The sequence below is a fragment of the Ochotona princeps genome, chromosome 12, assembly GCF_030435755.1.
Source record: "Ochotona princeps isolate mOchPri1 chromosome 12, mOchPri1.hap1, whole genome shotgun sequence".
NCBI classification, from domain to species: Eukaryota; Metazoa; Chordata; class Mammalia; order Lagomorpha; family Ochotonidae; genus Ochotona; species Ochotona princeps.
The window spans coordinates 70,375,138-70,399,477 of NC_080843.1; the positions used below are offsets into that span (position 1 = coordinate 70,375,138).

A 24,340-nucleotide genomic window follows, 5' to 3' on the forward strand; every position below is an offset into this window, starting at 1 on the left:
ATCTTTCGTCCCTTGATTCACTCCCCAAGTAAGTGCAACGGCCGGTGCTGTGCCGATCCGAAGCCAGGAGCCAGGAACTTCCTCCAGGTCTCCTACACGGGTGCAGGGTCCCAAAGCATTGGGCTGTCCTGGACTGCTTTTCCAGGCCACAAGCAGGAAGCTGGACGGGAAGTGAAGCTGCCGGGCTTAGAACCAGCGCCCATATGGGATCCCGGCGTGTTCAAGGCGCCAGGTCCAGATAAATAAATCTTAAGAAAAGTAATAAAGGCAGAGCTACAGAAAGAGACAGACAGACCTGTGACTGTCAGGGTTGGGCCAGGCCAAAGCCAGGAGCTAGGAGCTTCATTAACCTGAGACAACTTCTGGGTGGGTTCAACCTAACAGTGATAGCTATGTGGGTGCCCAGACCGCAGGACATATGTTAAAGAGGGCTGTTACACAGCTGTAATATTTAATACTGTTTCCCTGTTGGGTTTTGGAGCTACTTGGGACAAGCTACTCCTCTTTTACCTGCTGCTTCTGTAGAGTCCTAAAGTCCTTTTATAAGTGTTTAGGATTTTTAATAATGCTGGTTTGCTTCTGTATTCTGCTTGCTAATAGAATAAGGCTTAACCTAAGTGCAATCATTTTAAGAGCAGCCGCCATGTTATGCTTAAGTTTCTATTTCCCTGAAATGAAGTAAGTATATAAGAATGAGGAAGTTGTTAGTTGTGGTTTTGAAATAGGTCGTCAGAGTAAAACTAGCCAATGAGAAAAAAAGGTCAAGTTGTTTGTGTGAGTTTGTGGTATGTGGTTTTTGGCCTATAAAAACCCTAAAGAAATGTTGTTCGCAGCAGCAGCCACCAGGAGTACTGGGGTGTTGCTGTCCATTCGCGAATGAAATAAACCTTTTGCTGTTGCATCCTTTGGCTGGTGTGTGCTGTTTCATCGAGCGACCTCACGACCCGTTCCAGAACAAAGAGTTTAGCCTCGGTCTTAGCATTTGGTGCACTGGCCGGGAAACGGGAATACGTGACCGTCCTCAGTGACCGGCAGGACCGCGAAGGGAGGTAAAATCAGCCGGCTCTTTTTCTGTTTTTGTCAGTGCTGTTGTCCAGTTTCATTTGATTTGTAAAGAAGTTCTGTATCCTGAAGCTGGAGGACGCTCCAGTGATCTGTACCTGAAGCTGGAGGACGCTCCAGTGATCTGGGGACGGGACCACAATCGGGTGGTCTTCGTTTCAAACCTAGGGGTAGGCTCAGAGCGCCCCATCTGGATTCTGTATCAGGCCCTGAGGAGATCTTGTCTAGCGCGCAGTCTATTGGTTCTGTCTGTCTGTGTTTTTGTGTTAAGTCTGTGGTGTGGTGTTTGTATTACATTGTGATGGGTCAAAGTCAGTCTACCCCCCTAAATCTTACCTTACAGAATTGGAATGAAGTTAATGATCGCGCACATAATTTGTCTTTAGAGGTGTGCAAGAAGATGTGGAAAACTCTGTGTTCCGTTGAGTGGCCGACCTTTGATGTGGGATGGCCCTCGGGCAGCACATTTCACCCTGATATTATTTTACAGGTTAAAACCATTATCAAGACTCCAGGGCGGCGGGGGCATCCTGATCAACTCCCACATATCCTCGTCTTGGAAAACTTGGTCCAGGACCCCCCTTCTTGGGTTCAGCGTAAAAATGGAGGGGAGGCAGGAGAAGGTCAAAACCCGCTCCCCACTGCGCCGCCTCTGTTATCATCTCAGACTACTCTCTGCCCCGTGAAAGTGCAGAAACCGAAACCATTCTTGCCTGCTGATGAACAAAATGCCCTTATGCTCTCTAATTCACCTACAGGTCTGCCGCCGCCTTATCCCAAAGGACGGGAAACTGGAAGCACCCGGGCACCACAAAATGACAAAGTTCAGTCCCCCGATACCACAGGAATTGGGCCCGAGGGTTCCCCTGAAATCCGATCCCCAATTCCCACCAGGTTGAGACTCCATCGGGGTCAGGCGGCACCTACCGGGGAAAGCCAGGAACGGTGGTCCTCACACCTCTTTCCCCTCCAGGAGGTTGAAGGTGGGATGCAGTACTGGCCGTTTTCAGCCTCTGATTTGTATAACTGGAAAACTCATAACCCTTTCTTCTCACAAGATCCACAAGCACTAACTGGTTTGATTGAGTCCATTTTAATGACCCATCAGCCAACATGGGATGATTGCCAACTATCGGTGTCTCCCATCCTGCGGGAGAAATCATGCGATACTGGAGAGCGTTTCAGAGGCACTTTTATTCCAACCTTCAGTTCCCTCCTTTGGGGCAGAAGCCCCTGGCTTATCTATCCCTCCTATCCGTTAAACCTGTTACCCAGAAGCCTTCAGTTAAGTCAGTTAATTCCGTTATTTCCGTTACACAGAGAACCTCCTCACCCCTCCCCCAAGGCCCCTGGCTATCTCTCAATCCTCCAATCAGCTTACATGCCTGAGGCAAGCGGTGAAGGGCCAATCACAGGGCACTTCCTGAAACCTGTGTCCAAGAGGAAGTAGGGTCCAGGCGCCATCTTAGGGCAGGGCATTGTCAGTGCTCCCAACAACTCCTCCTTATTGTTTTATTAAGCAAAGGACCGTGCCTGTCTTAGGTGTTCTGAGTTCAGGCTCCCCTTACCCGTCATGGGCTAACCACGTGGCTAGGAACGTGGCACCTGTCTTAGGTTGGTGAAGCTGTATCAGATACTTACCTGTCTCTGGCTACTGGTCCAACATGCCTAGTCAGACTTCTGGGGATTCTCTGTTGTGAAGGGCAAGCACAGCTTGCACTAGCAGCCACTGTATGAAGCGTCTGCTGACCCCAAAGAAATAATTAATAAGATAAGGCCCAGGCCTACTATACCGGCCCATTGGCATGCAAAGGAAAGACCCTTTAGTATCCAATTTGTCCATTGCTCTACCGTGGTAATCTCTACTTTGGTGCTATTTATAGCGGGTAACTCTCTGGGAAAATTCAATGCTCGGGACCCATTGCTGACAATAGAGGGAGTAACACACAATCCAGGTAAATGGAGCTTGACACATACATAAATAGCATTATAGATAACATCACGACTGCAATTAACTTTAACATCTTCCCATATTCTAGAACTATTACTACTATAATTACAATTTTTTATCACTACCTTATCAATAAATGCAAAAGCTGATATATCTGAACATCTACCCCTACTGGTGCACAATACCCATGCATTCCAGGGCAGGGCAGATACCGATTGAACAGGATTACCATATGTATAATTATATCAAACTGAACATCCCAAGTCCCATACAAATAAACCGTGTAAATTGTCAAACTAAACATCTCGAGTCCCATTCAAATAAACTGAAAGGCTTCTAAATAGATTAGCTGCAAGTTGGAAACTGAGAGTACCTCAGATAACATGTCCACCTGTTCTTAAGTCAAGTCCACTCATCAGCTTATGATTAGCAAGCCAGTCCAAACACGTTGGTTACACTGCTCCTGTGTCTGAAGAACCACAGAGATCTGCCACGCCAGGGCATACACAGTCATAGCCGCTGGTACAGCAGTCACTAGGGCCACAATGGCCATGGCTTCAGCAGTGGCAGCTGTAGCTATTGCTTTTACAGTGGCAGCGGTAACCCCGAAGTCATACTCTGGCCACAGGTGGACTGACAGGTCTTTTTCTTTAACTGTCATCAGTCTGGGAAAATAGGTGGGCACGCACATCACCACAGCCAGTGGGTACTCAGTTGTATTCCAACATTCTGAAAGAAAACAATCTATTCCACAAGTTAAGTGAATCTCTGCCTAACTAGCATTGCTAACAAGAAACACAAATGGATAAAAGCAATTCTGCAACTGGCCTCCAAAAATCATGGACATTGCTGCTTCCATGGCAGAAACAGAGGCTTCACCTCAAAAGAATTCATGGCTATAACACTCACCTGAAAAAATAATAACTAGCTTGTCCTTTGAGGATCTATATTGATCCCTATTCCTCCTTTCTGTTTATATAGCATAGTTTTAATCTTTTTTTTTCTATGCTTCCATAGCTTTATTTCCTCTTGGCACCATTTTTTAGCCTGTTCATTCGCTAACTGCTTTACCAAAGGCAATGCTGACTCCACCTCCCCAAAAATTCTAGAGGCAGTTTGAATAAGTCTAGCTACAAAATCAACATAAGGCTCATTGGCTCCTTGAATAACTTTGGAGAGACATCCCTGTAGATCCCCACTGCCTGTTCTAAATTCCACTGGGGGTTTCCTGCAGCAGCATTACACTGCGCAGTGTCTGAACAAAACTCTTGGTATGCCACCTTCCAAGAAAAAGCATGGGCAGAAATTGAGCTATTTATAAAAAGAGCTCCAGACCCCCAACAGCTAGGGTCACACACCAGACAATCTGATAGTCTGGTTTAAGGAGAAACTGGCAGGAAATATCAGGACCTAAGTGCTTAACAAATACTAATATATAATATATAAAAGCCTAATATACTTGCTTGTCCCGTCGCTCTTTCGATTCAAATGCCATCATCTTGGCCAGTACCCAAGCTTTCACAAGACTCAGCAGCAGGAGCTTGCCAGACAAGCCTCTCAGGAATCCACCTCGGACCATTTTCGTTTTTTTGGAAAATATAGACTGATCCTCACCCCCAAATGAGGACGGGATCTGGGCCTTGGGTCTGAGGTACCAGGTTGCTTACTCTTATAGGGTTAGTATAAAGTGAAAACTGTCAGATAATAGCTTTACTAAACATTTATCCCAAAAGCCTACTTCCTGTTATAAATGAGACAGGAATACAGGTTAATAATAAATGTATCAATGATATAATATATTTTAAAAACAATTATTAGTAATTTAAATTACATAAATTTAAGAAATCCATGTTAACTAGTAATCTTATTCAAAGTAAATGAATTTGTAGCAAAGGTTTAAAATCACTTAGATATTTTTACAATCCTATCAGAAAGCTCTGGGAGTGTCTGCAGAATTCAGAGCTCAAGGCAACCTGCTTTTGCTGTTGATATGCAAATTATATGTATGCATTAATTTACCTGCTTTTTAAATTGTTTCCTACAGGAAGTTTAAACTTAATTCACAAAAGCTAGAATATTTTCTGACCAACAAACAGACAGTAACACATAATAACAATTTTAAACAATTTATACAGATGACAAACATTAAGACACACATGTGTGCGCGCGCACACACACACACACACACAGGTACATGCTTTTGGAGACTTTAAAAAAATTATTCTCAGTCAAACTTAGTAATAGTAGTGTTCTCCAGAAACCAGTAGCTGTAAAATAATCAAGTAAATAGTCTTGAACAAAGACCTTGAGAAAGAAAAGTCACCGCTATGAAATCTTTTCATCATTGCAAGAATGCGAATTTTAGTCTTCCCAGTAATATAGCTATCCTAAGAATATGTAGTGAACAACCAGATACAACTGTAGAGCTAAATTATTAAAGGTGCAAACTAAAATTTAAACCTTCACAACTCCATGGATGTATACAACAGTTTGACATGACAAAATTTTACTACATTTGGCAATAATCTTAATCCAATCAACCTGATTAACTGTCTCCACAAAACGGGAGATAAATCCGTTGGCATTCTTGAGGCTTCATAAGAATACCAAGGGAAACCCTAGAATTGGAAACTTTTGAATTCTTGGATGCCCCTTTAAGGATGGCTAAAAATATCTGGAAGAAGGTTTTTGTTGTTGTTAGTATAACACATTATAGGTTAGACTTCGTTATTGACATGAAATCATCACTCAAATACCTTTAAAACAAATACAAAATCTTTACCAATTTAAAGCAGTGAGAAGTTTGATAACCAGCTGAAAACACAAGAATTATTTTAAACTATAAAAATGCTTTATATACAATAAATATCACATTAATTTAACTTATACCTTGAAATAATTTAATAGTGAATTACAGTCAACTTCTATAACAAATTATTTGCGATAAAATTTTACATTTTTGAAAACATCACAAATGAAACCTTAAGAATTACAAGAGATAAAATCATTTTTTTATCTTGTTTTCTTTCTGATCATACTAAAAAGATATTTAAAAGGTAGAAAACCAGGTAACAGAAAACTTAGGGTCAAGTAATGCAGGTCTGCATGAATCAAAAAACGGCCACCTGTAGCAATATAAGGCCTGACTAACAAAATCAGCATCCCAAGAACTGCTATCAAAGCAAAGCAGTTAGCCAAGCTTTTAATGGGCGGACGAGCCACAGAAGACTCACTTCCAGAGGCCTCCTCCTTATCCTCCGAGTCTGACTCTCCTGACTCACTTAACAATCTCTGCAGCAGATGCTGCATGTGCACTGTGGAGGACAAATTCCCCATTGCTCTAACCTTTCTCTAGTCACTCAACCGTGAACCTTATTGTCACCAACTGCGAACTTATTTATTTATTTTTTTATTTTTTCTTGTCACTAACCTGCGAACCTGACGTTCACGTTCCTGCCTAGTGCGGCTTCCTGAGCAAAAGTCTCAGTTGTAAACTAATTCCCGCTTTAAGCGGCTCCCTGAGCAATCTGCTCAGCTACTTACCTTCCTGGTATTCACCAGCTAACTTCTGTCCGAGTCATGGTACCAGATATCGGTGTCTCCCCTCCCGCGGAAGAAATCACGCGATACTGGAGAGCGTTTCAGAGGCACTTTTATTCCAACCTTCGGTTCCCTCCTTTGGGGCAGAAGCCCCTGGCTTATATATCCCTCCTATCCGTTAAACCCGTTACCCAGAAGCCTTCAGTTAAGTCAGTTAATTCCGTTATTTCCGTTACACAGAGAACCTCCTCACCCCTCCCCCAAGGCCCCTGGCTATCTCTCAATCCTCCAATCAGCTTACATGCCTGAGGCAAGCGGTAAAGGGCCAATCACAGGGCACTTCCTGAAACCTGTGTCCAAGAGGAAGTAGGGTCCAGGCGCCATCTTAGGGCAGGGCATTGTCAGTGCTCCCAACAGCCAACAACTACTGTGAACCCTCCTGACTACAGAGGAACTCCAACGGGTGCTGATGGAAGCAAGGAAAAATGTCAGAGGAGCAGACGGACAAATAACTCAGCTCCCAAGTGAAATCAATGAGACCTTCCCTTTAAATCGACCAGATTGGGACTATAATCACCGCGAAGGTAGGGAGCGTCTTCGTCTTTATCGCCAGACTCTAGTGGCGGGTCTCAGGGCCGCCGGACGGAGTCCCACGAATTTGGCTAAGATAAGAGCGATACAGCAGGGAAGTGAGGAAAGCCCTGCAGGGTTTCTAGAAAGGTTAATGGAGGTTTATCGAATGTACACCCCTATTGATCCAGCCAGTGAGGAAAGGCAGGGTGAAGTTGTCATGGCTTTTATTGGACAATCAGCTCCTGATATTAGAAAGAAGTTGCAGAGATTAGAAGGGCTTCAGAATTATAGTCTACAAGATTTAGTGAAACAAGCGGATAAGGTTTATAATAAGAGGGAAACTGTAGAAGAAAGAGAAGAAAGATTAAGAAAAGAGAGGGAGGAAAGAGAAGAGAGGCTGAGACGGCAAGAGGAAGACAAGGAAGAAAAACGAGAAAGGCGGAGACAGAAGGAATTGAGTAGCATTCTGGCCACTGTAGTACATACCAATAACCAGACTAGACCTCGAAATGTAGGGAGACAGTATAGGAACTGAGGAGGTGAAAAGAGAGCCCGGCTAGGGAAAGACCAGTGTGCATATTGCAAAGAGACTGGCCACTAGGCTAGAGAATGCCCCAACAAGCCAGAGCACCGGAAGAAGCCAGTTCCTGTTCTGTCTCTGACTAGGGCAGTCGGGGCCAGGAGCCTCCCCCTGAGCCCAGGATAACTTTGTCAGTGGGAGGCAAACCTACCACATTTCTGGTAGATATAGGGGCCCAGCACTCCGTTCTAACGGAAGCAAATGGGCCCATGAGTAAAAAGACTTCCTGGGTGCAGGGGGCCACAGGAGGGCGAATGTATCGTTGGAGAACTGACCGGTGGGTTGATTTAGCTAATGGAACTGTTACACATTCGTTCCTCCATGTTCCGGACTGCCGTTACCTTCTGCTAGGAAGAGATCTCCTTACCAAATTGGGGGTGCAGATAAATTTTGAACAACAGAAAGTTTCCATAATCGGAGCAAGCGGACAGCCTTTGTGCATTATGACTTTTAAGCTTGATGATGAATACAGGATGTTTGAAAACAACAGTAAAATCCCAGGAGAAGAGGAAATGGATATGACTGAATGGATGACGGAGTTTCCAGAGACTCGGGCAGAGACTGGGGGAATGGGATTGGCTATGCAGCAGCCCCCTGTGTTGGTTCAGCTAAAAGCAACGGCCATCCCAGTAGCCGTTAAACAATATCCCATGCCACGAGAAGCCTTTGAGGGAATTAGACCCCATGTTGAATGACTTTTAGAACAAGGAATTCTAGTGCCCTGTCAGTCACCATGGAACACTCCCCTCCTATCCGTGCGTAAACCAGGGACCAATGACTGCCGGCCAGTACAGGACCTAAGAGAGGTCAATCGACGGGTAGAAGGCATCCAGCCCATCATGCCAAATCCCTACACACTCCTCAGCTCTTTACCCACCTCTTATCAATGGTATACAGTGTTGGATTTAAAAGATGCATTTTTCAGTTTGAGACTCTGCTCCACCAGTCAGCTCCTGTTTGCCTTTGAATGGAGGGATCCTGAGAATGGTAGAGTGGGACAACTAACCTGGACATGATTGCCTCAAGGGTTCAAGAATTCTCCGACCATTTTTGATGAGGCTCTCCATCGGGACCTTGCGACTTTCAGAGTGAGTAACCCCGAGATTATGCTCCTCCAATATGTTGATGATTTACTGCTGGCAGCACCCACGCAAGCAGGTTGTTTAAAAGGTACGAGGGCCCTACTATGGGAACTAGGACGACTAGGCTATCGGGCCTCAGCCAAGAAAGCCCAAATCTGCAAACGAAAGGTTGTGTACCTAGGCTACATCATCTCTAAAGGAGAGAGATGGTTGACGGAGGCTCAAAAAGCAGCGGTGGCATCTATACCTGTCCCAGGGAACCCCCGGCAGGTTCAGGAGTTTCTTGGGACTGCAGGATTTTGCCGACTGTGGATCCCCGGATTTGCTGAACTAGCGGCCCCCCTCTATAGACTGACAAAGGAAACAGCTCCCTATGTCTGGGGAGAAGAACAACAGCGAGCCTTTGATAGCATCAAAACTGCCCTTTTGTCCGCTCCAGCTTTGGGGTTGCCAGACATTTCTAAGCCATTTACCCTGTATGTGGATGAAAAGAAAGGAATTGCCAAAGGGGTATTGACTCAGACCCTATGGCCGTGGAAGCGGCCTGTAGCATATTTGTCAAAGAAGTTGGATCCTGTGGCTGCCGGGTGGCCGCCGTGCCTAAGAATGATTGCTGCAGTAGCAATATTGCTCAAGGACTCGCATAAACTGGCATTAGGACAGCAGGTGACTGTAATAACACCCCACAATGTGGAGTCTGTGGTGTGGCAACCACCGGACAGGTGGCTCTCAAACGCTCGTCTAACTCATTATCAGGCCTTGCTCCTTGCACCCAAGCGTATCACTTTTGGCCCCCCAGTTACTCTGAATCTGGCTTCTCTGTTACCGGAGTCGGGGACGTCCGCCGATGTTCCCCATGATTGCCTACAAATATTGGTGGAAGTCCACGGCACCCGAGAAGATTTAATGGACCGACCACTTCAGGAGGCCAAGGTGACTTGGTTCACCGACGGGAGCAGTTATGTGGTGAACGGAATCCGACGGGCAGGAGCGGCAGTGGTAAGTGACGATGGCTCGGTTGTCTGGGCAAGTGCCCTCAGGCCAGGAACTTCTGCTCAACTGGCAGAGTTAATTGCTCTCACGAAAGCCTTCGAGATGGCGGCAGGAAAGGTGGCAAACATCTATACTGATAGTCGCTATGCCTTTGCCACTGCCCACATACATGGGGAAATCTATAGGAGGAGAGGGTTGTTAACCTCGGAAGGAAGAGAAGTGAAAAACAAGGCAGAGATATTAAACCTCCTGAAAGCTTTATTCCTCCCGAAGAAGTTAAGTATTATACATTGCCCAGGGCATCAAAGAGGAAACCATCCCGTTGCAATAGGAAATAGAAAAGCAGATGAAGTAGCCAGGGAGGTGGCCGCCAGAGCCGCCACCGCCCTGACTCTAGAGACAGAAATAGAAAAGGGCCAAGAAACCTATGATTTTATGCGACTTTGGGGAAACCTCTTCCAGTACACTGAAAATGATGTGGTTTGTGCTAAGGAAGCAAAAGGAATCTGGGACAATGAAAAACGGGTCTGGAAAGTAGGGGATAAAGTCATACTCCCTCGCAAATGAGCCATCGAAATTGTACAACATCTACATCGACTCACTCACTTGAGTAGACGCAAGATTCAGGTTCTGCTGTAGGATGACAAGTGCCCGTTCATGGTGCCCTATTTACAATCACTAACCCAGAGTGTTGTAGATGAATGTAAAGCTTGTGCTCAAGTGAATGCCGGAAAGTTGAAACTCCCACTGGGAAACCGAAATAGGGGACATCGGCCTGGAGTACAGTGGGAGGTGGACTTTACTGAGGTAAAACCGGGAGTGTGTGGATACAAATATCTCCTAGTGTTTGTAGATACTTTTTCAGGATGGACAGAAGCCTTTCCTACTAAAAATGAAACTGCAAATGTTGTGGTGAAGAAACTTCTGAAAGAAATCTTCCCACGATATGGACTGCCATTAGTAATAGGGTCAGACAATGGGCCAGCCTTCATCTCCCAGGTAAGTCAGGGTGTGGCCAAAATATTGGGGATAATTTGGAAATTACATTGTGCTTATCGTCCCCAGAGCTCAGGACAGGTAGAAAGAATGAATAGAACACTAAAAGAGACCTTGACTAAATTAGCTTTAGAGACTGGCGGTAAAGACTGGGTACGACTCCTCCCCATGGCTCTTTTCCGAGTAAGGAATACGCCCGCGGCACATGGGCTGACTCCCTTTGAGATCTTGTATGGAAGCCCACCGCCAGCTTCTTCCTTTTGTGATATTGTTCCCTTTTTGTCTATTAATCCACCTTCTCTCCAGGCTCATCTGCAAGCTCTCCGGGCCGTGAGAGAGTTCATCTGGACTCTGTTAGTCGGCGTGTGGAGTCGGCCTCCTCCAGTCCAGTGAGACCAAATCCGGTGCTGCCGGACCATAAAAGGCCTGCCCAACCACAGGAGCCCCCTCAGAGCCCAGTCGTCTATGTTAATACCACTATGCTGCCCAAAAGCAGCGCTCCAGCCCCCAATAATTTAAACCCTAGGTGGCAAGGCACAGGAGACCGAATTCTTGGTTTAGTAAAGGGGGCTTACATGGCCCTAAATTATTCCCAGCCAAATAGGGCCCAGGACTGTTGGTTGTGCTTGAGTCCAACCCCTTCCTACTATGAAGGTATGGCCTACATAGGTAACTTCACAAATGTGACCACTGTGTCATCCATGACTCTCACCCAGCATGAGTTGACTTTGACTGAGGTGACTGGGCAGGGGCTGTGCATAGGAAATGTACCAGCAGATTTAGACCTTTGCAATATGACAATGGATATAAACACAGGAAATTATTATCTAGTACCTTCAAATGGAAGCTATTGGGCCTGTAGTACAGGGTTAACTCCATATATCTCGGCATCTGTATTGAATGTGAGCAGAGATTATTGTGTGATGGTCCAATTATGGCCCCCATTATTTTGAAGGAGAAGTTCGAGAAAAGAGAGAGCCTATATCCCTCACTTTGGCCGTAATATTGGGGGTAGGTGGAATAGCAGCTGGAATAGGCACGGGGGCCTCGGCTCTAGCACAGGTGAATGAATATTGGGATCTCCACAGGGCCATGGATGAGGATATAAAAGCCCTGGAATATTCAGTCAGAGAATTAGAAGAATCTTTAACTTCACTATCAGAGGTAGTGTTGCAAAACCGGAGAGGCCTGGACCTATTGTTCATGAAAGAAGGAGGACTCTGTGCTGCCCTTAAAGAAGAATGTTGCTTTTATGCTGATAAAACTGGAGTGGTCACTGAAATGCTAGATAAACTAAGAGAAAGATTAGAAAAGCTCCAAAAATATTACGAGTCACAACAAGGGTGGTATGAACGACTCTTTAGAAACTCTCCTTGGCTTACAACCTTAATATTTTCCTTAATGGGCCCAGCTTTGATTTTTATTATAGCCTTGATTGTAGGACCCTGCATTCTGAATCATATTTTTCGGTTTATCCGTGACCGGGTATCAGTAGTCCAAGCCTTGGTTTTAACTAGTCAATATCAACCTTTGTCTACCAGTGTGTCTGAAGTTTGAAGATTCAAAGGATGCAGAAGAGAAAGGGGGGAATGTAGAGTCCTAAAGTCCTTTTATAAGTGTTTAGGATTTTTAATAATGCTGGTTTGTTTCTGTATTCTGCTTGCTAATAGAATAAGGCTTAACCTAAGTGCAACCATTTTAAGAGCAGCGCCATGTTATGCTTAAGTTTCTATTTCCCTGAAATGAAGTAAGTATATAAGAATGAGAAAGTTGTTAGTTGTGGTTTTGAAATAGGCCGTCAGAGTAAAATTAGCCAATGAAAAAAAAAGGTCAAGTTGTTTGTGTGAGTTTGTGGTATGTGGTTTTTGGCCTATAAAAACCCTAAAGAAATGTTGTTGGCAGCAGCAGCCACCAGGAGTACTGGGGTGTTGCTGTCCATTCACAAGTGAAATAAACCTTTTGCTGTTGCATCCTTTGGCTGGTGTGTGCTGTTTCACCGAGCGACCTCACGACCCATTCCAGGACGAGGAGTTTAGCCTCGGTTTTAACACTTCTTTTGGATTGGGGATATTTGTCCTATGCTTGTCCCACCCCTGTGTTTCAGAAATGGCTTGATTTGCTTTCATAGGCTCACAGCTGGAGGGAATTTGCTTCAAGATGAGGCTTACCTCTTAAATAACTGAGCTGAGATCTTCAAATTGATGCCTGAACAGTTAAGGCTTTTGAGGCTGTTGGGATAAACGTATTTGCATGTGGTGAAGGACAGGAGTTTTGGAGAGCCAGGGATTTGCATGAAACTCATGCTGAGCCTTAACTACCATTATAAAAGTGGGTACCTAAGGAGAGGTGCTGAAGGCTGCAACTCCTGAATGGATGAACTATCCTGAGAATGGGTCAGCCAGAAGAGGGGTGCATGTTCCTGTCCTGTCTCCTATGTGCTTTCTTGTAGGCTTTTGCCCTCCTGCCTTCAGTCTCAAAGGCTCTTGCCAGATTCCGGCATCCTGCCCTTGGAGTTCCTCACCTCCAGACCCAGGACCCAAACAAACTCACACTGTTTATAATTCACCCAATCTGTGGCATTTTATTATAGCAGCGGAAAAAGGACTACCACAGTCATTCATTTAAAAAGAACCTAAGCCAAAACTCAGTCTAGAAACTTTAATGTGTTTTAGGGGATAACTAAAACTATTTTTAGGATGCTCACAGGGTCTGTAGAAATCTTGGGTGTGATAATATTCAGCAGTGTTACCAGGGTCCCAACTATGTACTTATCGGGCCTCTCCTATGTTGCCACCCTCCTCCCACTCCCCATCTTGGGCGCTGACTCTGTCACTTGTCTGTTCTTTAGCAGTGGGAACAGTGTTTGAGAACATGAATCCAATTGCATTTAATCTAAGTCTTAAATTTGATTAGTACCCAATGCCCTAGGAGATTAACTCAAGTGACTTCTAGGTTGTTTTAGAGGTGGAAGTGGAAAGTGAGACTGGTGTCCACCATTTTCTTCTTGTAGTCTTCATTGAATCTCTCATTCTGAGCAACAGTGAAATGGTGCTTCCAGTCTCCCACCGTCCCTGAAACACACGCAAGTGGGAGAGCGTTAGTTGCTGCTGGAGGAGTTGGTGTTGCCCTGCACTGTTTCTGTGTGGTGATTACTACTGCATCTTCTAGGAGCAACAATTTTGGATAAAACATATTGCTGGTTGTCCCAGGACTGCCTTATCCTGAATGGGAGAATTTCTGGCCTGAATTGTGACAAAGGGAGAGCCTGTTCCCCACCCAGCCCTGTTAGTAGGGGAATGGCAGCACTGGGTTAAAGCAGCAGATCTGGGAGTTGCTTTTCTCTCTCACCTTCATGTACATCAAGGTGCTGTGGCTGCGTGGATTATGGCCTCTATGCCATTAGCTGACCAGCAGGATCCCCTTTTCTGAGAGGTCCTAAGATACAGCTCTGAAGAAGAACCACTCACGATTCCCCAAGTGCCATCCTGCTTATGCTTGCTAGGCTTCTTTTGCTTACCACCCTCTGTTATTCCCTGTGCTTAAATATAGAACATAATATCCTTGAGGGAACAAAACTTTGTATCTTGTCTGCTGTACGTACCAGTGCCTGGCACATAGTATCCCCTCAATAAGTATTCGTGAGTAAATGAATTTAGCTGCTAGTACAGAGCTGATCATAGATTCTTCACCAGTTCTAATTTAATTCTGCATATTTTCATGTTACCAGCTAGAGCTCTGCAAAGAAGGTGGGAACAGTGAGCGGTAGACACCACATCTCGCTGGCTCAAGAGGGTGATTAAACAGGCTTCATTTTTTCAGTGGTTTCTTGAATACCTCTTTTCCCAGGATCATTCATTACAGTTATTGGTTTTTGCAAGTATAGAAAAGACAGCTCCTCAATTTCTGTGAAGTGTTGGATAGTTCTTCTAAGATAATTGCCAAAAGAAAATATGAAAACCTTTTCTCATGAATGGAGACACAGAGTGATTCATGACCTCTGAAGACAGTGTGGAATAGTTGGCCATTGGATTCTGCTTCATAATGTCAAATGAGGTATGGTGGACAATTTGGTCTAGAACTTTGTCATCCAGTTTCTTTCCAATAAATTCAGCCAGCTTCTCAATTTCATGTTTTGGATTCTATGATAAAATTCGAAACAAAAGATGATTTGATATACAATAATTAATTTAAACTATATTAAACAATTAAAATACATCAGGGGAAGTAACATATGCCAAAAAAAAAGCCTTTGTCTTACAAACAACCAACTTCCTGGAAAGGATTCAGTTTAACATGGTGGACCATACTGTTCTCTTTTATCATTGAAATTATTATTATTTTTATAAAGATATATTCATTTTACTTGAATATTTAGATTTGAGAGAGAGAGAGAGAGAGAAACAGAGAGCTATTTCATCCTCTAGTTCACTCTCCAAATAGCTACAGCAGTCAGAGCTAGGTTGGTCCAAAACTGGAAGCCAGGAGCATCTTCTGATCTCGCACATGGAAGCAAAGACCCAAGGTCTTGGACAGTCAACTGCTGTTTTCTCATACCATCAGCAGGGGACTAAATCTGAAAAGGATCAGCCAGGACTAGAACTAGCACGCACGTGGGAGCTTGGCTCCACAGGCAGGAGTTTAGCCTGCTATTTCACTGTGTCAGGCTCTAATCAGTGGAGGCTTGTGACATGTAAGGGTAGGGCTAGTGAAACAGGTGCTGGCATTCATTGCCTATGACTGTTTCACTGTGGGAATACATTAAGGTTCCTCTCTGTCTCTCCTCCTTTCTGTATATCTGACTTTGTAATAAAATAAATAATTCTTTAAAAAAATACATTAAGGTTTATTTACAATACTCCTTATTTACAAGTTAGTTTTTGGAGAAATCGTCATTAGCTAAATGTCTAACAGGGAAAATGAAGACATTCCAGTAGTATAGTGCAGAGTATTTAAGACCTGACACAAAGGAGGTTGTATTCCCAACCTGCCACTGTCAGGAACGTCCCCAGGCCACTGCAGTGCTGCTGGTGGGGGGAGGGAAGGTTTTTTTTCCCCCTTTAATTGAATTTTAGTTAAATTTTAATTCATTTTAAATAGAGTCAATGTAATTTGTAGATAGAATGTTAAGAACATAATGATATTCTCCTGCTCATTCCCTCCCTCTCATCTTCCTCCCTTTGTTGCTTTGTTAGTTTTTGTGATAACATTTTAAATGTGTATTACAGTAAAAAAGACTTGATATTTGAAGTTCAACAACGTAAAAGCAACAAGACCGTAGTGTAGTGGGAATATAGAACAACAACTGTAAATAGTTGATTAGAAAAATGTCATTTTGCTCACAGTACATTTTAAAGTAATTACAGATCATTGAAACTGTAGCAGTATAACATTCTTAAGCAGTGATTTGACAAAATCTGACAGAAGCATTTTGCAGTGATACTGACACACAGAGACATTTCTTTCTCCTTTTTTTTTTTCCTTAATTTTAGTGTCTACATATAAGAAACCACATGTAAGATTTATCTTTCTGAGTCTGGCTTATTTCTCCAAACATCATGACTCAGCTTGAGGTTATTTTTTATAACTGAATAAGAGTCCATTGTGTATGCACACTGCATTTTCTTGATCCATTAATCTGATGACGGACACTTTGGTTGCTTCCAAATTTTGGCTGTTGTGAATAGTGCTACTATAAGCTTGGAGTTGCAGGTACCTCCTTCATACAAGTCTTTTGGGTATACCCAGTGCTAAGATTACTGGGTCCCATGGCAAGTCTATTTCTAGTTTGTTAAGGAGTAGCTACACTGTTTTCCCCTGGTTGACATCCTTACCATCATTTGTTACTTTCTGTTTTTGGTTCTGATGGGGGTGAGGTACTATTTCATTGTGGATTTGATTTGCATGTTCTGTTGGCTACTGATGTCGAGTATTTCCATGCCTCAAGAAACACTCATAGCTAGTTCCTGCTTTCTAGTATGGTCACGATCAGGGTTGGGCATTCCAAGATTAAATTCAGTTCTTTCTAGAGGGACACAGAATCCTGGTAAACTCCTGTGACTATGGGCTTCCTTGTCTCCTGGGGCCAGGTGTAGGGAGGGAAGAGGTTTGCCCTGACCCCTGCGTCTGTGGGGTGCTTTCACTTTCAAACCTTGAGGGTCAAGTGCTGTGGTGTCATGGGTAAAGCTGCTGCCTGCAGTGCCAGCATCCCATGGGGTGTGTGAGCCTTGGCTCCTCCACTTCCAATCCAACTCCCTTCTAATGTGCTTGGGAAAGCAGTGCAGAAAGGCCCAGATGTTTAGATGGACCCGTGCACCCATATGGGAGACCTGAAAGAAACTCTTGGCTCCTGACTTTACATAGGCCCCGCTCTGGCAATTGAGTCATTTGAGGAGTGAGTCAGTGGATGGGAGGTTTCTCTCTTCCTGTCTCTCTGTAACTCTGCCTTTCATAAGTTAATTTTTAAAATTCCTGGTATGTTGAAAGTGCATCATTCATTGTCTTCATACAGACTTGGAATCCGAGTGCTGAGAAGTAAATTTTGTGTGAACGATTACCAGAAAACATTCCAGAACATGATTACAGAAATATATGAAAGAATTTTAGGGATTATGAGGTTAACGAACTGTTTCAGTAAGCTTTCTTTCTGGCACTCGTAACACAGTGGTATCCACATATTACCCGTTTCAAGGATGTACTGTGTCTTGCACTACTAGGAAACATGCGATAGGGTTAGCATATACACGAGTCAGATCTGGAGTCACCTCCAGTGAGGTTTCTTTGGGGACCCCCCAAACTTGACTCAGAACCCCGACCATGGGGAAAGCCACAGAATCTGTGATCTGACTGTACAGTACATGTGTCAGAACTGAGTCTCCTCCGTTGTTGAAGCCTGTGCAGCAGCCAGTGTGTCCAGATGCAAGTGGGGGACATGACAGCCAGTCCACTGAGGCCTGTAGAGGACATCTGGTACTATGGATGGCAGAACAAATTGGAGAGCTCTCCTGACCAAGTTTTGACAGCAAGTATCTGGGCAAGTGGGGACTCTAACGTGGACTAAGTCAACCAACGGACCTTGGAAAGATTTCCTCAACTTTGAAACAATGGAATCAGCAGCAGTTCAGGACTGCTGAAGCCACTTGAGCAACACACTTGGAACATGCTCCACATACGGATGACATCAAGTGGACATCCCCCAGGCCCAGGTACTGATGAGGTTGGGGTCTGGGATTCTGGAAGCTGCCCTCTTCCCTTCCCTCCCCACTTTCCCAAGCTATAGGAATAAAAAGGGAGATTACAAACAATTGTCTCATCCACTTCCTTCCACTCCTCCACCCTTCCCACCCTGACCGGTAGGCCATATAGGCATGTATGCTTCTTAGCTACGTACACATCATCAAAACTAAAATAAATTTATTAGATAGAAGAAAATATGATAGGCACTGGCATGATGGCATAGCAGGCCTCTGCCTATGGTGCTGGCATCTCATGGGCACTGGTTTGTGTCCTGGCCACTTTACTTTGGATCTAGCTCCCTGCTTATGGCCTAGGAAAGCAGCAGAAAATGAACCAAGTCCTTGAGAAGTTCCTGGCTCTCAGCCTCAGAATGACCCAAAACTCCAATCATTGCAGCCATTTGGGAATCAAGCCAGAGATGGAAACCTCTATCTCTGTTGCTCACTCCTTTTTGTAACTCTGACTTTCAAATGAAATTAATCTTTAAAAAGAGAATCATGTGACAAGCAGACAGTGTCTGTGTCTGCTTCCTACTCTAAATGTAATAGAATCCTTTCTTTATGCCCCTACTCTATATCATATTACTCAAAACCAGAAACCCTAGTAACACACAACTCAAAGGCTATACTATTCTTTTCCTTAGTGTCTGTATGGAGAGACCTTGGATCAGACAAGAGGCTGTACGGAAAGAGTACATACGCCCGAGATGTATTCCTCAGGAAACGGAGGGTCTCTGGATGCTTTCCTGTTTTTTACGCTTTGGGGCCCTTTGTAGGATTTCAATTGTCTTGTACCAGGAGTGGGTTCTGAGAGTCCATGCGGTTAGTTTAGTTATGAAGGTTTTTGCTGGCAGATGTAAGAACAGAGACAGTATCCTTCGTAGATCTATAACAAGCCACCTGCACAGACTGTAACATGCTCACAAAGCTCCTGACTCGCTAATACTAATATCTCCTTTTTTTGCACTTCATTTAACTCATTTAAATATTGAAATGTAGGTTTCAATCCCAAGTAAAATTGATATGCTGGCAAAGACAGAATGTGAACTCAAGAATTTTAATCATTGGCATTTTCTAACACATATTCATTTTGCTAAATGCTTTTTGAACTTATGATGTCCCTTAATGCCAGTAAAAACCAAACCAAACAAAATGCTAGAAAAACTTTCTCTTCTAAATTGAATTTTAAAAAGATGTATTTAAGTTTTTATTGAACAGTCAGACACTCAGAGAGAAGGAGAGACAGAGAGGAAGATCCTCTGCCCACTGATTTATTTCCCAAGCAGCTGCAAAGGCCAAAGCTGAACCAATCCGAAGCTAGGAGCCAGGAGCGTCCACCCCCCAGGTCTCCCATGTGGGTGCAGGGTCCCAAGCCTTTGGACTGTCCTCCACTGCCTTCCCAGGCTACAAGTAGGAAGCTGAATGGGAAATGGGGCCACTGGGACATGAAGCAGTGCCCACACAGGTGCCTTGTGCAAGGCAAAGACTTTAGCCACTAACCTACCACACTAGGCCCCTAAACTGAATTTTGAAATAGACATGGGGGTGAAAAAGTATCCATATTTTGCAGTTACCAGCCTGTAAGATGTAGCATCCCCAGGGTACCAGGAAGCTACAGATGAGACTATGTGATGCAGAAGCACATAGCACTCCCTGTGTACTCAGCAGCTGCTGCTGGTGCAATACAGGGATTCCACTGCTTCCGTCTGAGTCTGTGATGGTGTCAATACTCAGAACTCAAATGTTTTACAGTCCAAGGGAGCCCATTGAACGGCACTGCCCTCACCTTCTTCATATCCTCGTAGAAGAGGTAGAGGATGTTGTGTTGGTCTTTCGCGTTCCACCATCCTTTCACGTGGTCATGCCAGGAGCCCCAGCACACTGGAAGATGGGATGAAAAAGCAAGGCGATGAGTCACAAAGGTTCAACTCACAGATATTCCGCTGGAAGGAGAGTTCCTGAGGAAAGTGAGGGTATTGTTTATGATTATCATTATTAGTATTTATTCATTTGTTTATTTGAAAGGCAAAGTTATAGGGAAAGAGGAAGAGACAGAGAGATGTGTCTTCCTTTACTAGTTCACTCTCCAGATGGCCTCAATGGCCAGGCAGGGGTAGGCAAGGCCAAATCCTGGAGCCCGAGTCTCACCTGGGTCTCCCCCAAGCAGAGACCCAAGCACCTGGCTCATCTGTTGCTCTTTACCTGGCACATTAACAGGGAGCTGGATGGCCCGGCAGCGTGGCCTAGCGGCTAAAGTCCTCACCTTGAACACTCCGGGATCCCACATGGGCGCAGGTTCTAATCCTGGTAGCTCCACTTCCCATCCAGCTTCCTGCTTGTGGCCCAAAGCCTTGGGACTCTCTGACCGCCCGTATGGGAGACCTGGAAGAAGTTCCTGGATCCTGGCTTCGAATCGGCATAGCACCAGCCGTTGTGCTCACTTGGGGAGTAAATCATCGGACGGAAGATCTTCCTCTCTGTCTCTCCTCCTCTCTGTATATCTGACTTTCCAATAAAAATAAATAAATTAAAAAAGAAAAACAAACAAACAAACAGGGAGCTGGATTGGAAGTGAAGCTGTGCTGCCCAGACTCCAGCCATTGCCCATGTGGGATTCCGGCACTGCAGGAGGCGGCTAACTTGCTGACCCACAGTGCTGGCTCTGAGAGTGTCTGTCTTACAGAAGGCAGAGTCTCTGCAGACCTAAGGACATGATTCATTTCCTTCAGGGCATTTCAGAGCAAACTGTCTCACCTTTTCCAGCCAGAAAACTCTCAAAGTATTCTTCCCATGTCCCTGGATCAGGAAGTGCTTTATTCATTCTTTGAAAGTGGAAATAGGACACCATGGTGTCCTTGGGATTCCTTGCCACATAGATTATCTGCAATGGGGGAAGAAACAAAAGAGGATCAGAACTTATTGTCAAGAGTCAGGCTGGGCCATCCGCCACTTGTCCTGACGCTGCCTGCCAGGGATCCTGGCTTTGCGGGGAGGGGAGAAGCACTCCCATCAATTTGTATATTGATTACTATGAAGAGTGCTATTTTTTTTATATGCAAGAATGCTTTAAGAGGAAGGTCATTGAAGACTACGATTGTCCTAAAGAGTACCACTGTGTGATTTTTCATTTTTTACCTTACATTTTTCCCCTAGGAAGGATGGAGGCAGTAAGTCGATGGGAAGGTGTGTTTTCAGGATCCGTGGGGAGGGCATCACTTTAGCTTGTTCCAAACCTGGAAAGAGTGGTTTGTAATCATTTCCTAATAATTTTTCCTACTTGTTTCAAAATATCGCTGCTACTTCCTGTGTTGCTAACCTGGGAGCAATGCATGGCAGCCAGAGAACCCTGGGGCTCTTGTCTCTGAGGGGATGTGTGTATCTTTTTTTTTTTTTAATTCATTAATTACATTGTATTATGTAACAGTTTCATAGGTACTTGGATTCTCCCCACCCCTCCCCAAACCCTCCCACCATGGTGGATTCCTCAACCTTGTTGCATAACCACAGTTCAAGTTCAGTTGAGATTCCCCCATTGCAAGCATATACCAAACATAGAGTCCAGCATCTTGTTGTCCAGTCAAGTTCAACGGCTTCTTAGGTATACCCTCTCTGGTCTGAAGACAGAGCCAGCAGAGTATCATCCCGATCAAATAAAAGCTCCAACATACCATCAGCAAAAATTTACATCATTATGGAATTAATTGACATAGTAATGAGTAACCAATATGGTAAAAGTAAATGCGAGTTCTTAACCACCTTCTGTGACCATCTCATTGACATTTGTATTTTAGTTTAGTGTGTATCTTATCAGTAGACATTTTCCTGAGAAAAATTCTTAATTGTAATGATCGGGTCTAAAAATTTCAAAACCTCCCACTACTAGCAGCTTACAGGGGTTCATCCTTGTGAAGGGAGGCTAATTGAGAATAAGAAGATCAAAATTTAACTTCATTAGAAGATTTTGTAGTGTAGCAACAGCCAGACACAAATCCAGGGCCTGGCATTGCGGTGCAGCACGTTAAGCTGATGCACCCAGTGCTGTCATCCCATGTAAGTATCAGTCCTCGTTCCTGCTGCTGATCCAACTCCCTGCTAATAAGCCTGGAAGAGCAGTGGCAGACGGCCTGAGTGCCAAGGCACCTGCCAGCCACATGGGAAACCCCTGCATGCAATTCTAAGTTCATGGTTTTGTCCTGCCTGCATCTTGGTTGTTGGATTATTTGAGAAATGAAGCAACAAAGGGAAGATCTATTTCAAACTCTTCAAGGAAATAAATCTTTTTTTCCTAACAGATAAAGCAACAAAATCCATCAAGAATGAATGCCAATAATTTTGAGAGTTGCAATTTCATGTAGAAACACGATGTGCCTAGACCATAGTAAGCTGTGGCTATTCCATACTTACCACATCCTATAGAAGGGATTATCCTCTCGATGAAAGGAAACCGGATGTGAGTGGGTGCTCGTTTACTTATCTCAACATCACCTTCATTTTGTGTTAAGTCTACTATCTCCTGGATCCAGGTTGTTCCTTATTCCACACGTAAGATGAAGATGAAGAGAAATTTAGAACATTGTATTAATTAAAATGTGATCAAATGCTTGTTAGAACATCTATGAGAATTATAATACCAGGTGTATGGAAATGCAATTCAGAAAACATTAATTCTTTTTTATATCCCAAGTTATCAATATATGAATTTTTGTATAAATATTCTGGTTTTGGGGGCCAGTGCAAAGAGTCCAGCACAAATTCTCTACCTTCAAGTACTGACATTCTACATGGGTGCCAACTGGTACCTTACCAGTTCCACTTCCCATCCAGCTCCCTGCTTGTGACCTGAGAAAGTAGAGGAGGACGGCCCAAAGCCTTGGGACCCTGCACCTGCATGGCAGACCTGAAAAAGGCTTCTGGCTCTTGGCTTCAGATCAGCTCAATTCTGGCTACTGTGGGAGTGTACCAGCAGATAGAAAATTTTTCTTTCTTTCTTTCTTTCTGCAAATCTGCCTTTCCAATAAAATCTTTTTGTGAGGAGTGACTTGAGCATTGACCCTGAAGATACCCACCATTTTAGACTTGGTATAAATTTTTTTTTTTTTTTGGATTGGGTTCAATATTTTCTTTTCTTTTTTTTTTTTTATTAAATTTATTCATTGATTACATTGTGTTGCAATTACATAGAATCTGGGATTCTCCCCCCGACCCTCCTCCCATGGTGGGTTCCTCCACCCCGCTGCATAAACATAGTTCAAGTTTAGTTGAAATTCCCTCCCTGCAAGAATTTGCCAAGCATAGAGTCCAACATCCCATAGTCCAGACAAGTCCATCTACTTATTGGGAAGACCCTCTCTGGTCTGAGGGCAGAGTCAGCAGAGCATCTTCCCGGTCAAATAAAAGCACTAATATACCATCTGCAACAATTAACATCATTATGGATTTAATTGACATGATATTGAGCAGTCAACATGCTAAAAATAAATGCAATTTCTTAACCACTTTCTGTGACCCCCCATTCACAATTCAATTTTAGTTTATATACTACAAATGACATAATATCCATAATATAACATGATATGCTTAACATCGTATCATATTAAATTAAGGCAAACATGTGGTATCTAACGTTTTGGGATTGGTTCATTTCCCTTAGCATTATGGTTTCCAGTTTGGCCCATTTGGCCACAAAGAACTGCATTTGTTTTTTTAATAGCTGAGTAGTATTCCATGGAGTAGATGAACCATAGCTTTCTTATCCAATCCTTTGTTGATGGGCATTTTGGCTGTTTCCATGTTTTTGCAGTTACTGATTGTGCTGCTATGAACATAGGAGTGCATGTTGGTTTCTCATAAAACAAGTGTTCTGGATATATTCCTAGGAGTGCCATTGCCGGGTCATACGGTATGTTGTATTTGAGTTGTTTGAATGTTCTCCATACTGATTTCCATAGAGGCTGTACCAATCTGCAGCCCCACCAGCAGTGGAGTAGGGATCCCTTTTCCCCGCAACCTCGCCAGCAAGTGTTGTTGGTGTTTTTCATGTGAGCCATCCTTACTGGCGTTAGGTGGTACCTCATTGATGTTTTAATTTGAATTTCCCTTATTGCCAGGGAGCTTGAGCATTTTTTCATATGTTTATTTGCCATTTGGGATTGTTCCTTTGTGAAATGTCTGCCCATTTCCCATGCCCACTTCTTGAGTGGCTTGTTTATTTTGGTGTTTTGGCTGTATTGTGATTCTTTGTATATTCTGGAGATTAGTCCTTTATCACCTAAGTCGTGTGCGAAGATCTTCTCCCATTCTGTGGGTTGCTTTTTTACTTTATTGATTGTTT

General features: G+C 43.9%; 1 protein-coding gene across 1 annotated transcript in view; it reads right to left on the reverse strand.

Annotated features, from left to right (window-relative positions):
* Positions 1 to 13,723: 13,723 nt before the first annotated feature.
* Positions 13,724 to 24,340, reverse strand: part of LOC101519833 (sulfotransferase 1C4-like) — a 28,845-nt gene continuing 18,228 nt past the window's right edge. Inside the window, exons 2-7 of the mRNA XM_058670623.1 lie at positions 22,414 to 22,539; positions 21,145 to 21,242; positions 20,764 to 20,890; positions 19,796 to 19,890; positions 14,736 to 14,916; positions 13,724 to 13,848 (exon numbers count right to left, since the gene is read on the reverse strand). Coding sequence (XP_058526606.1) covers positions 13,736 to 13,848; positions 14,736 to 14,916; positions 19,796 to 19,890; positions 20,764 to 20,890; positions 21,145 to 21,242; positions 22,414 to 22,539 — 740 coding nt within the window. The 3' untranslated portion in view covers positions 13,724 to 13,735. The remainder of the gene's footprint in view (positions 13,849 to 14,735; positions 14,917 to 19,795; positions 19,891 to 20,763; positions 20,891 to 21,144; positions 21,243 to 22,413; positions 22,540 to 24,340) is intronic.